The following is a 12,043-nucleotide window of genomic DNA, read 5'->3' as shown; positions in this document are numbered from 1 at the left end:
GGTTGCATAGCAGGATGATTCTCAGCATCTTGAGTTTCAGAATCTTGATTTCCAGCATCAGCTTCAGCAAACACAGGAGAAGGTATTTCAGCTTCTGAATTCTCCAAAGCCAGAAGAATTTCAGCCAAATTCTTTGGAGGTGTAGGAGCAGAAGGTTCTGATGGGTATTCAACTTCTGGATATACCATATTCGGCGCTTTCTCAAAGGGGTTCTCCCTTAGCCAGTTGAATAAGAACTGAAAGTCTCCAGTCGAACATAGAGATGAGGCTTCCACACAACCATAGCAAGTGGATGCACTTCCTCGAGCTCATCAACGAATTCCTTCTCTTTAAGAGATTTCCAGCTTCTGATGGGATGATAGTACTTACCATCATCTAAATCCAAAAAGTAACCAGAAGATCCAGTACTTTCAGCCAAGCATCTCTTTTAGATGTTCAGAAAATCAGTCTGAATATCCTTCTTAAAGACTTTCCACAACTTGCGAAGAATAACATGATCCATTTTGGACTCATGAGCAGCTTTCAGAGTCTCCAATCCAGTTCTGACCTTATACATCAACAAGTCATAGCAAGCATCAATAGAGGGTTCAGGAGGATTGAAAGTGAAACAATAATCAGGGTAAAGAAGATTATAGGGTTTTGATTCTTTGGAGAACAAAGAAGGAGTGGTTAAGGAAGATGAAGAATCAGTGGTGAAAGTGGTTGAGAGAATATTTTCAGAAGGAAGATGGGGAGAGATAGCATTTTGTGGTTGAGGGTTTAGAACAAGTGTAGAAAGAAGTGGTTGGTTTTTGTTTGTGGTTATGGAAGAAAATTGAGTGACAGAAGGAGGAGGCTTTTTCTGAGGGGGACGGTCAGAAGAATGGTAAATTTTATGAATGAGCTTCTCAAGCTGTTCATCAGTTCTTTTAGGTTTGAGAGACTCTCTAGGTTTCTTCTGCTTCTTTGCTTGCTTAGAATCAGGGCCTTCTTTTGTGGCCTTTCTCTTCAGTTTCTTTTCTTTCTTCTCCTGTTCCTTCTTTCTTAACTCATCCAGAGATGGAAGCGTTCTTCCTCGAATCCAAGCAGGATCAACAGAAGTTTGAGCTTTAACGCATGACTTCAGATAGCGTTTAACAGATTTTTCTAGCTCCTCTTTGAACATGTGAGAGAAACTCACAACAGGAGTTCTTCTTGTCAGAATATCTGGAAACATTGTTGAAGGAGTGGTCACCTCTTCAATCAGCTGCATCCTTTTTAGAGTCTGAGCATTCAGAATAACTCCTTGGATAACAGTCAAGTTCTTAGATGAACCAGCTGTTCTCAAAACATCTATCAAGCCACTCTCAATCAGAATATCTGAAATCATCCTTCCAAGAGGGATAGTATTCTTCTTGAGTTTTGGATTCTTCTGACGTTCTTCATCTCTTGATTCTTCAATATTAGTCTTCAGTTGTTGAAAAAGAATGTATGGTAGAATGACTCTCATGCCTTTTTCAATGCAGAAAATTATATACTTCTGATCCTGATTGACATAGGTAGCAGCGCTTGATTGTTTTCTATGATAGAGAGATCCCATAATGATCTTAGCCCATACTTTGTAGGAAGGCTTCAAGGCAGTAGTAAAAGGAGAGGCGATACCAGAAGTAAACAACTCTCGATCAACTTTATCCCAACCAGTTCTTCCATGAAGAGCACCAGTGATTCCATCCAAACCATCAAGACCATACAGTTTCCTTATCAGTTTCTCAGTCACAACAACTTCATGCCCTAGCACGAAGGAGATGATGGCAGTTGAAGTAACCGTTGCATGTGTCCAGAAATCCTTAACCAATATAGGATAAACTGGTCCAATCAACCTTTCAAAGTAGTTTGACCATTCTTGTACCAGCATAGCAGTTTTGGTTTTGAAATCATGTGCCATAAGATTTTCAAAATCCACCATTGTTTCGCAGAGAACCTCCAATTCATTAAAAGGAATCGAACAAGACTTCAAAGGAGTAAATGCATATCGCTTTTGTTGAACTTGAAGTTACGATGATACCTTGCGTTGAACATTCGAAGATGAAGCCATGGATTCACACTGATATTCAGGTTTAGTAACTAGGGTTTATGCAAAATGAGAGAGAGATGAACAAAAAGAGACAACGAACAAAGAGAGAGAGAGAGAGTAAAGAGATGAAATGTTATGGAGATGAGTTTATATAGGCACGGATTTGAAATGAAATGCAATATGTTTCTGAAGGAACAGGATTACAGAAATGTAGAAAATCAAATGCATTTAATGTTGCGAGACGTTAGGGAAAAACGTGATATTTGAAATGATTTGCAGAGTTACCTAGGGCGGCATCTCATCAACTGCACGCATGCTTGTCCAAATAGAGTGAACACATGTTCATCTTCTAGAATAGCTGGTGACAGCTGTTTTGCTTTAAAAGAGATTCTGAATCAACTTAAACATATGAAACGTTAGCAATAGCAGAATCAGAATATCTAATTGATCAACAATCAGAACTTCTTATAAGAAAAATAAAACTGATCATTTCAAATCTAATCCATATATCAGAACTTCTCATCCTTTCATTCTAGGCATAAATCCATACTGATATTCTTCATAATGAACTTAAACCTATCTTCAGCAAGGGGTTTTGTAAAGATATCAGCCCATTGATGGTCTGTAACAACGAAGTTTAAAGAAAGAACACCCTTCTGAACATAGTCCCTAATGAAATGATGTTTAATCTCAATATGTTTAGCTTTGGAATGTAAAATTGGATTCTTAAATAAACAGATAGCAGAAGTATTATCACAGAAGATACAAATGTTACTCTCATATATCTGATAATCTTCTAGCTGACTCTTCATCCAGAGCATCTCTGTACTACATCCAGCAGCAGCAACATATTCTGCTTCTGTTGTAGAGAGGGAAATTGTAGCTCGCTTCTTGCTGTACCAGGAGATCAGGTGACTTCCAAGAAATTGACAACTTCCATAAGTACTTTTCCTTTCAACTCTATCTCTATCGTAATCAGCATCACAAAATCCTACTAAGTTGTATTCTTCAGATCTTCTGTAGACTAAACCAACATTAGTAGTACCTTTCAGATACCTCAGAATTCTCTTAACAGCTGTTAAATGAGATTCTCTAGGATTTGATTGGAATCTTGCACACAGACAAACACTGAATAAAATATCAGGTCTAGAAGCAGTGAGATATAGAAGAGATCCAATCATACCTCTGTAGAGCTTCTGATCTACCTTCTTACTTACCTCATCCTTACCTACAACACACGTTGGATGCATAGGAGTTTTTGCCTCTTTGCTTTCTGAAAGATTAAACTTCTTCAGAAGTTCTTTCACATACTTGGTCTGATGAACATAAGTTCCATCAGAAGTTTGATTGATCTGGATCCCAAGGAAATACTTGAGTTCTCCCATCATGCTCATTTCAAACCCAGCCTGCATAGACTTAGCAAACTCCTTTCCAAGTGTAGCATTAGAGGTTCCAGAGATAATATCATCAACATAAATTTGACAAATTAAAATATCCTTTTTAAAGGTTTTACAAAAGAGAGTAGTATCCACTTTTCCTCTGGTGAAACCATTTTCTAGAAGGAAAGAACTTAATCATTCATACCAAGCTCTAGGAGCTTGCTTCAATCCATATAATGACTTCTTTAGTTTAAAAACATGTTCAGGAGACTTAGTTTCTTCAAAACCAAGAGGTTGGTGGACATAAACTTCCTCATCTATATAACAATTTAAGAAGGCACTCTTAACATCCATCTGATACAGAGTGATGTTATGTTGAGTGGCAAAAGAAATCAATAAGCGAATAGATTCTAACCTGGCCACTGGTGCAAAGGTTTCTGTATAGTCAATACCTTCTTGCTGACTATAGCCCTGAGCAACCAGTTTGGCTTTGTTTCTTACCACTTCCCCTTTTTCGCTTAGCTTGTTTCTGAAGACCCACTTGGTTCCAATGATGTTGAATCCTTTTGGTCTAGGAACAAGACCCAATACGTCATTCCTTGTAAACTGATTGAGTTCTTCTTGCATGGCAATTATCCAGTCAGCATCCTCTAGAGCTTGATCAACAGAAGTTGGCTCAAAAAGAGATACTAGACCAAATTGGCATTCTGCATTGTTCTTAAGGAATGCTCTTGTTCTGATAGGATCTTCTTTATTCCCAAGGATAACATCTTCTGAGTGAGAAGAGTTGAGTCTAGAAGATCTTCTGATAGTTGGCTCTTCAGAAATTCTGAGATTCTCTAATGAAGCAGCAACTTGATCTTCTCACACTTTGCTTCTGGGTTCTTCAGCTTCTGAGTTAGAGATTTCAATATCTGCAAAATTCTAAAACTGCTTTGGCTTTTCAAGACCAAGCTTATCATCAAATATGATATTAATTGATTCTTCAACAACCAATGTTTCAGTATTGTATACTCTGTAGCCTTTTGAGCGTTCAGAATATCCAAGGAAACACTTTTGTGCCTTAGAATTAAACTTATGCAGATGATCTTTAATGTTCAGAAAATAACATACACATCCAAATGGATGGAAATAAGAAATGTTGGGTTTTCTGTTCTTCCACAATTCATAAGGAGTCTTATTGAGAATATGTCTGATAGAGATTCTATTCTGAATATAATATGCAATATTTATTGCTTCATCCCAGAAATGCTTAGCCATATTGGTTTCATTGATCATGGTTCTGGCCATTTCTTGTAGAGTCCTATTCTTTTACTCTACAACTCCATTTTGCTGTGGAGTTCTAGGGCAAGAGAAATCATGGGCAATACCATTTTCTTTGAAATAAATCTCAAAGAATCTGTTCTCAAATTTGCCACCATGATCACTTCTGACCTTTATGATTTTACATTCTTTCTCAGATTGAATCTGAGTGCAAAAGTCAAAGAACACTGTATGAGACTCATCCTTGTGTTTCAAGAACTTTACCCATGTCCATCTTCTATAATCATCTACGATAACTAATCCATATTTCTTCCCTCTGACAGATGCTGTTTTGACTGGGCCAAACAGATCAATGTGCATAAGTTCTAACGGCCTAGAGGAAGAAACAACATTCTTAGACTTGAATGCAGGTTTGGAAAACTTCCCTTTCTGACATGCTTCGCAAAGAGCATCTGATTTATATTTCAGATTAGGGAGTCCTCTGACCAGATTAAGTTTGTTAATCTGAGAAATCTTTCTCAAACTAGCATGGCCTAATCTTCTGTGCGAGACCCATTGCTCTTCACTAACAGACATAAGACAAGTTACCTTCTGATTCTTAAGATCTTGAAGATCAATCTTGTAAATGTTGTTCTTTCTCTTGCCTGTAAATAGGATTGAGCCATCCTTCTGACTTACAGCTTTGCAAGACTTTTGATTGAAGATTATGTCATAACCATTGTCACTTAATTGACTTATAGATAATAAGTTATGAGCTAATCCATCTACAAGAAGCACATTAGTTATGGAAGGAGAGTTACCAATACTTATGGTTCCAGAGCCAATTGTTTTGCCCTTCTGATCTCCTCCAAACTTGACTTCTCCAACAGACTTAAGCACCAGGTCTTGGAACATAGACCTTTTTCTTGTCATGTGCCGCGAGCACTCAGAGTCCAGGTACCATGACATGTTTTGCTTTGTCTTCTTTGCTGCCAAGGATATCTGCAACATAAATTATCTTCTCCTTAGGTACCCACATTTTCTTGGGTCCTTTCTTGTTAGTTCTTCTCAAGTTCTGATTGAACTTGGGTTTAGCATGATAACTAACAGGAGGTACAACATGATATTCCTTAGTTTGAGCAACATGATATTTTCTATTTTGTGTCACATGCTTCTTAGTGTGTGTAATGTGAAAACTCTTAGCATGTGATGTGAGCCTAATATCATGGGAGTGGCCATACATGAACTGATCATACAAGGGCTTGTATGTGATTTTCATATCATCTACAGGTTCAAGTTTGTATGGGGTATCACCCTCTCAGCCTATGCCAACTCTCTTGTTTCCACTAACTGCATATATCATAGAGGCAAGTTGACTTCTTCCAATACCTCTAGATAAGAACTTCCTGAAACTCAAGTCATATTCCTTGAGAATATTGTTTGAGCTTGGAATAGACTTTTCTGCACCAGAAGATGACTCAGCATCTTTGGATAGTTTAAAAACTTTTTCTTTGAGTTCAGAATTTTCTAATTCAAGCTTCTTAGTTTCAGATGCAAAGAGCTTTCTCAGCTTTTTGTATTTGATACTAAGCTTAGCCTTAATTTCGAGAATTTCAGTTAGGCTGGAAACTAGCTCATCTCTAGATAGTTCAGAAAATACCTCTTTAAAGTCTGATTCTGATTTTGATGTAGATTCTGATTCATCATCATCAGTGGCCATAAGCGCAATGTTTGCCTACTCATCTTCAGAGTCTGATTCTGATGAATCTGAATTGTCCCAAGTTGCCATAAGGCCTTTCTTCTTTTGAAACTTCTTCTTGGGCTTATCCCTCTGAAGCTTTGGACACTCACTCTTGTAATGACCTGGCTCCTTGCATTCAAAGCACATGACCTTCTTTTTATCAGATCTTCTGAGACCAGAAGATTCTCTTCTTTCAGGCTTTTTGGAACTTCTGAAGTTCTTGAACTTCCTTTGTTTTCTCTTCCAGAGTTGGTTTACCCTTCTTGAGATCATAGACAGTTCATCATCTTCTTCTTCTGATTCTGACTCTTCAGAATCTTCTTTTTCAGCTTGAAAAGCGTTAGTGCATTTTTTATTCAAAGATTTTAACGCAATAGACTTACATTTCTTCAGATTCTTAGCAATCTTGAATGCAGTCACCATTGGACCCCATCTTCTGGGCAAGCTTCTGATGATCTTCTTGACATGATCAACCTTTGTATATCCCTAGCTTGTCAAGTACTCTTAATCCAGCAGTTAGAGTTTGAAATCTTGAGAACATTGTTTCAATGTTTTCATCATCCTCCATCTTGAAGGCTTCATACTTCTGAATTAATGCAAGAGCTTTAGTCTCCTTGACTTGGACATTTCCTTCGTGAGTCATCTTCAAGGATTCAAAGATGTCATGGGCAGTTTCTCTGTTTGATATCTTCTCATATTCAGAATGAGAAATACCACTACTGTGTTAACTTTTTTTTATTAATTTTTAATGTATTTTTAATGATGTGGATTTTTTAATTGATTTTTTTTTTAATTTTAAATGCCATGTAGCGCTGTTTCTTGGCAAGAAAGTTGAACCATGGTCCTCTTAGGAGAAGAATCTTACATCCTTACACTCTACCACTAGGCTGTATGTTTCTGCTTGAAATATTTCATCCCCTAATATATTTAAACATAGTTTTACATTAAATCTTACTTTTGAGTTAATTTAAACTTTGTTTTTGACTAAAATAAATTTAATTGGTTTATAATATATAATTATGTAAAAAAATTTACTAACCTGAAAGAAAAATATTAAAAATTAATTAATGATAAAATTAACATAAAAATAATAAATACTAAACTGAAAGTGATATTATTTAAAATTAATTATTGATAATAAATAATGTATTTAAAATAAAAATGAATATAATATTATTGAACTAAATAAATTATTTTAGAATTTTCAAACTGAAATTAATAAATATAAAACTGAAATTAGCGTTTTTAATAAGTTTAACCTAAAATTTAATAATATCTATAGCGTTTTTAACTAAAATTACTAAATATTAAAATAATAAACAATAAATATTAAACTAAAATATTTTAACTTATAATAACAAAAATTAAAATTTAATTTGATAACAAATTAAAATACGTAAAATTTAGTTTTAATTTTATTATTTTGGTGTTAATAATTAAATTTCAAAGCTTAAAGTACATAAATAAATTATATATATATATATATATATATATATGGGGACATATCAAATGAGAACTTTAGTTATTATAAGAACGAGAACTTTTATTAACAACCGTACGATTTAAAATCAATACTTATATATATATATATATATATATATATATATATATATATATATATAATTTAAATTAGATATATATTTATGTTTATATTTATTTACTTTCAACTTACTATTAATGAAATCAAGAAACATATTTTTCATATTTAGTACATTCATTTTATTTAATAATTTAACATTTAATAATTTTAATAATTTTATTTAATATTTTAAATACTTTTATTTTTATTTTATATGTTTAATATTTTCAATTTTATTTATATTTTAAGTTTATTATTATTTTATTATTTTCAGTTTTTAAATAAGAAATATTATAATGATGTTTGTTTAGTTTTTAATTTCACTTTAATTAAGTGAAATGGAAAGAAGTGGAGGATAATCAAAGGAGAACAGGCCAAATGGAAAGAAGTTCTATCTGCTAGATATGGGAATATCCAATTGATTATACAGAAAGGCAAGGAGGCGAGACGAAGCAACGCGGTTTCGACATGGTGGAGTGACGTAACAAAGGCAGAATATCGTCACAGTGGTAAGGATTTCCTGAGCGGTTGTAACTTTAAGGTGGGGAATGGTTCAGCCGTGTCCTTTTGGAATGCTGCTTGGTTAAAAGATTCCTCTTTGAATTCTCTTTACCCAAATTTGCATAATCTTAGTTCTAAGAAATTTATGAGTGTTACTGAAGCAGGGAAGGAAGTAGAAGAACAATGGATTTGGGGAGATTTTGGCTTAGTGCAGCCTTTGTATATTGCTGATACTGCCAGTCTGGAAGATTTAAAGAGGTCAGTGCAGGAAGTCACCGTTTGCAGCGATAGATCTGATAGTGTCACGTGGAGGAAGAACCCGGCGGAGGGCTATACAGTTAAGGAAGGATACGGATTTTGCTTTACTCCCCCGGAGGTAAATGATCATGTTGGGGAGGCAGCCCGGTTGAAGGTTTTCGAAAGATTGTGGAGGATTAAAATTCCATTTAGAATCAGAGCATTTGGATGGAGGTGTATATGGAACAGAATTGCTACAAAAGATAATCTAGCAAAAAGAGGTATAGTTAGTAACCCATCTGATATATCCTGTTGTTTCTGTTCTTTTCATGAAGAATCCATCCATCACATTTTGCTGTCTTGTCCGTCGGCAAAAAAGATTTGGGAAGATGTCGGAGATTGGTTTGGAGTTTCAGCGGTTTCTGACCTCTCATTAAGCTACAGTTTCAATTTCTGGTTTGAGTTTTTCAGCAGTAAGAAAGTGAAACCTGGAAAGGAAGGATTCATTTGGATGGTAGTCTGTTGGAATATATGGAATGCTCGCAACGAGATTATCTTTAAGAACCAGACCGTTTCGTTGTCGGACTTACGGTGGAACATTAAGATCAAAGCTTGGAAATGGCTTATGGTGGGGGATATTACTCATACCAATAGTAATTTCTACAACTTTTGTAAAGATCCCTTCTCCTATCTTACTTAAGTTTCTATTGGTTATGTAATTTTCTTTAGTCTTTTCCTCCTTTTGTATCTGGGTTTTGAGTACCCCTAGTACTCAATTTTAATATATCCTAGCTTACAAAAAAAAAAAAATTTCACTTTAATTATAATATTCTATGGAAAATAACGTTTTAATGTTGGAATTTAATTTAATTTTTTTGGAAATAATGATTATATTAAAACCAAAAACAGTTAAGAACAAGCCGTGATCCAAAGGATCCAACGGAAAAACAACCAAACCGCCCAACTAACACCAACCTAAAGCATCAAGAGATGTGCTAACTTCTCTCTAAATTTAGGAAAAACCCATATCCTATTTACAATATTATCTATAATTCTCTTAGCGGTATTTCTATTACTATTTTCTATGCTATGCACAACCAAGTTTCTATCCCACCATGTTTCGTATATAGTTTCCGTTATAGCCATTTTCACAATTTGACCTCTCCAGTTACCACTCTTACAAATTTTTTGCAGCCACTCACTTTCCTTAGACCAGCCAAGAGGCATATGCTTTACATTCAACCATTTAATCGCTTCCTCCCAAATCTTTCTAGTGTGCCCACACTCAAAGAAAAGGTGCTCTAAAGTTGGAATTTAATGTTAATTATGTAGTATATATTGTTGAAGAGAAAATCAATCATAAGAAATAAATTGACACAGTGGTACACACTCCTTTATTTATGTCCACAGGACATGAAATCTGTGTTTTTTTTATATGATTGTTTTTGGACTCGCCCCAAATGACAGAGGGCGATATAGAATTTAACCCTATATTAAATAAAAAAGTCACATCTAGAAGAAGAGGGAAAAAAAAAACCTAAAAATTGTGAATTAGAGAAATCAAAACGTTAATTTTGAAAAGAAAAAAAAGATTAAAAAGTTTAAAACATAAAAGATAATGTTTTATATTTTAAAAATTCAAAACTACACTTCCTGTTAAAAATAATTTTTTGGTTTTCATAACTGTCGTTTATAAATTTATCAATAATTTATAAAACATCAACAAAAGTTAATTTCATATATTTAAGGATTAAATACGTTTATAGTTCCTATAAATATGCGACCCTGCATTTTTAGTTCCTATAATTTTTTTTTTCAATAAATCGTCCTTTTAAAATTTTCATGCATGCAATTTCAGTCTCTACTATTTTCTAAAATTTTAAAAACTAATTAATTATCCTTTAATTTTTAAATTTTTAAATAATCTTTTTTATATATGTTTATAATACTGTAAAATATTTATTTATCAAGTTTTAGATTTTTTTAAAACGAAAAGAATTAAATATGAGTTTTTCAAATTTCAAAAAATAATGATAAAAGTAATGAAAATTTCAACTTAGAAATTAAATTTTGAGTTTTTTTTTCAGGAACTTTTTACAATATTATGAACATGCTGTAAAATGATCATTCTAAAATACACATTGATTTGACAGCAGGGACTGAAATTACATGCATAAAAATTTTAGTAGGACTATTTATTGAAGGAAAATTAAATGCAGAGTTGTATATTTAAAGGGACTAAAAACATATTTAACCCTATACTTAATAAATGTTTTTTTGGCGAAAAATTTTAAATGTTTGTGAATTAATATTTCAACTTTAAAATTAGTTTTATTTCAATAAAAAATATGTTTTAAAATATATATTATTCTCAATTTAATGTAAATTTTTTTCTTCCGAATATGTCTTTAATTATTTATTTCTAGAAATTGAAGGGGATAGATGGGAATATGCCCTTAATTGGGACTATATACATTAACTATTGCTACTGATGTCAAAATTGCCAGCGACGATAATGATAGTTATCCACTTATTTGATTTTTTCTTCTGTTTTCAAATTTAACAATATGAGTGCATTTATTGTTTCTATGTTCTTTTCTATGGATACAAATTCGGGGGTATGATCATTCAATGTTAGCAAAGATATAGACAAATAACAATAAAATTTCTAATAATATATCAATAATTCTATCCATGATATTAACGATGTTTTATGGATGGCATCCTTGTGACTAATGAAATTCTCGACTGCGCTAAAAGGGAAAAGAAGGACTGTTTTCTGTTTAAGGTGGATTTCTCGCAAGCGTTCGACTGTGTTGACTGGAACTACTTACGTAGTTTGCTAAAGATTGTGGGGTTTGGACCAAGATGGCTTCGGTGGATGGAGGCTGGGGTATTTTGCAACAGCATGTCTATTCTAGTTAACGGTAGTCCCACAAAGGACTTTATTGTTTCAAGAGGTCTGCGCCAGGGTGATCCTCTTTCCCCTTTTCTCTTCGCGCTAGCTGCGGAAGGATTGGCAGCAATCATGAGACGAGCGGTGGGAACAGGTTTGTTCAAAGAATTTTCCTTTGGTAATAATGTGAATTTTAGCTTGCTGCAATTTGCAGACGATACGATTATAGCGGGCGAAGCTTCTTGGGCCAATTTATGGACTCTTAAGTCTATTCTGCGCGGTTTTCAAATGGTATCGGGTCTGAGCATTAACATGGCTAAGAGCAAGGTTTACGGCATCGGTGTTGCAGATCATTTCTTGGAGGCAGCAGCACAGTTCTTCTGTTGTAAGGTTGACAAGATCCCATTCAAATTCTTGGGCATTGTGGTTGGAGGAA

General features: G+C 34.1%; 1 protein-coding gene across 1 annotated transcript; it reads left to right on the top strand.

The window, feature by feature from the left end:
- Window positions 1-1,983: 1,983 nt before the first annotated feature.
- Window positions 1,984-9,411, top strand: LOC131619786 (uncharacterized). Its single transcript, XM_058890847.1, has 2 exons — window positions 1,984-2,073; window positions 8,404-9,411. Exons 1-2 carry the CDS (start codon window positions 1,984-1,986, stop codon window positions 9,409-9,411), a joined length of 1,098 nt encoding a protein of 365 aa, XP_058746830.1.
- The last annotated feature ends 2,632 nt before the right edge of the window (window positions 9,412-12,043 follow it).

The sequence above is a fragment of the Vicia villosa genome, linkage group LG7 (genome assembly GCF_029867415.1).
Source record: "Vicia villosa cultivar HV-30 ecotype Madison, WI linkage group LG7, Vvil1.0, whole genome shotgun sequence".
NCBI lineage: Eukaryota > Viridiplantae > Streptophyta > Magnoliopsida > Fabales > Fabaceae > Vicia > Vicia villosa.
The sequence above is the reverse complement of the archived record's forward strand: the minus strand, read 5'-3'. Positions and strand labels throughout refer to the sequence as shown.

Coding starts and splice junctions, on each gene's coding strand:
- LOC131619786 (XM_058890847.1), top strand. CDS start 1,984: ATGCATATCGCTTTTGTTGAACTTGAAGTTACGATGATACCTTGCGTT. Junction 2,074..8,403: donor GGATTCACACTGATATTCAG/GTTTAGTAACTA, acceptor TTGATTATACAG/AAAGGCAAGGAGGCGAGACG.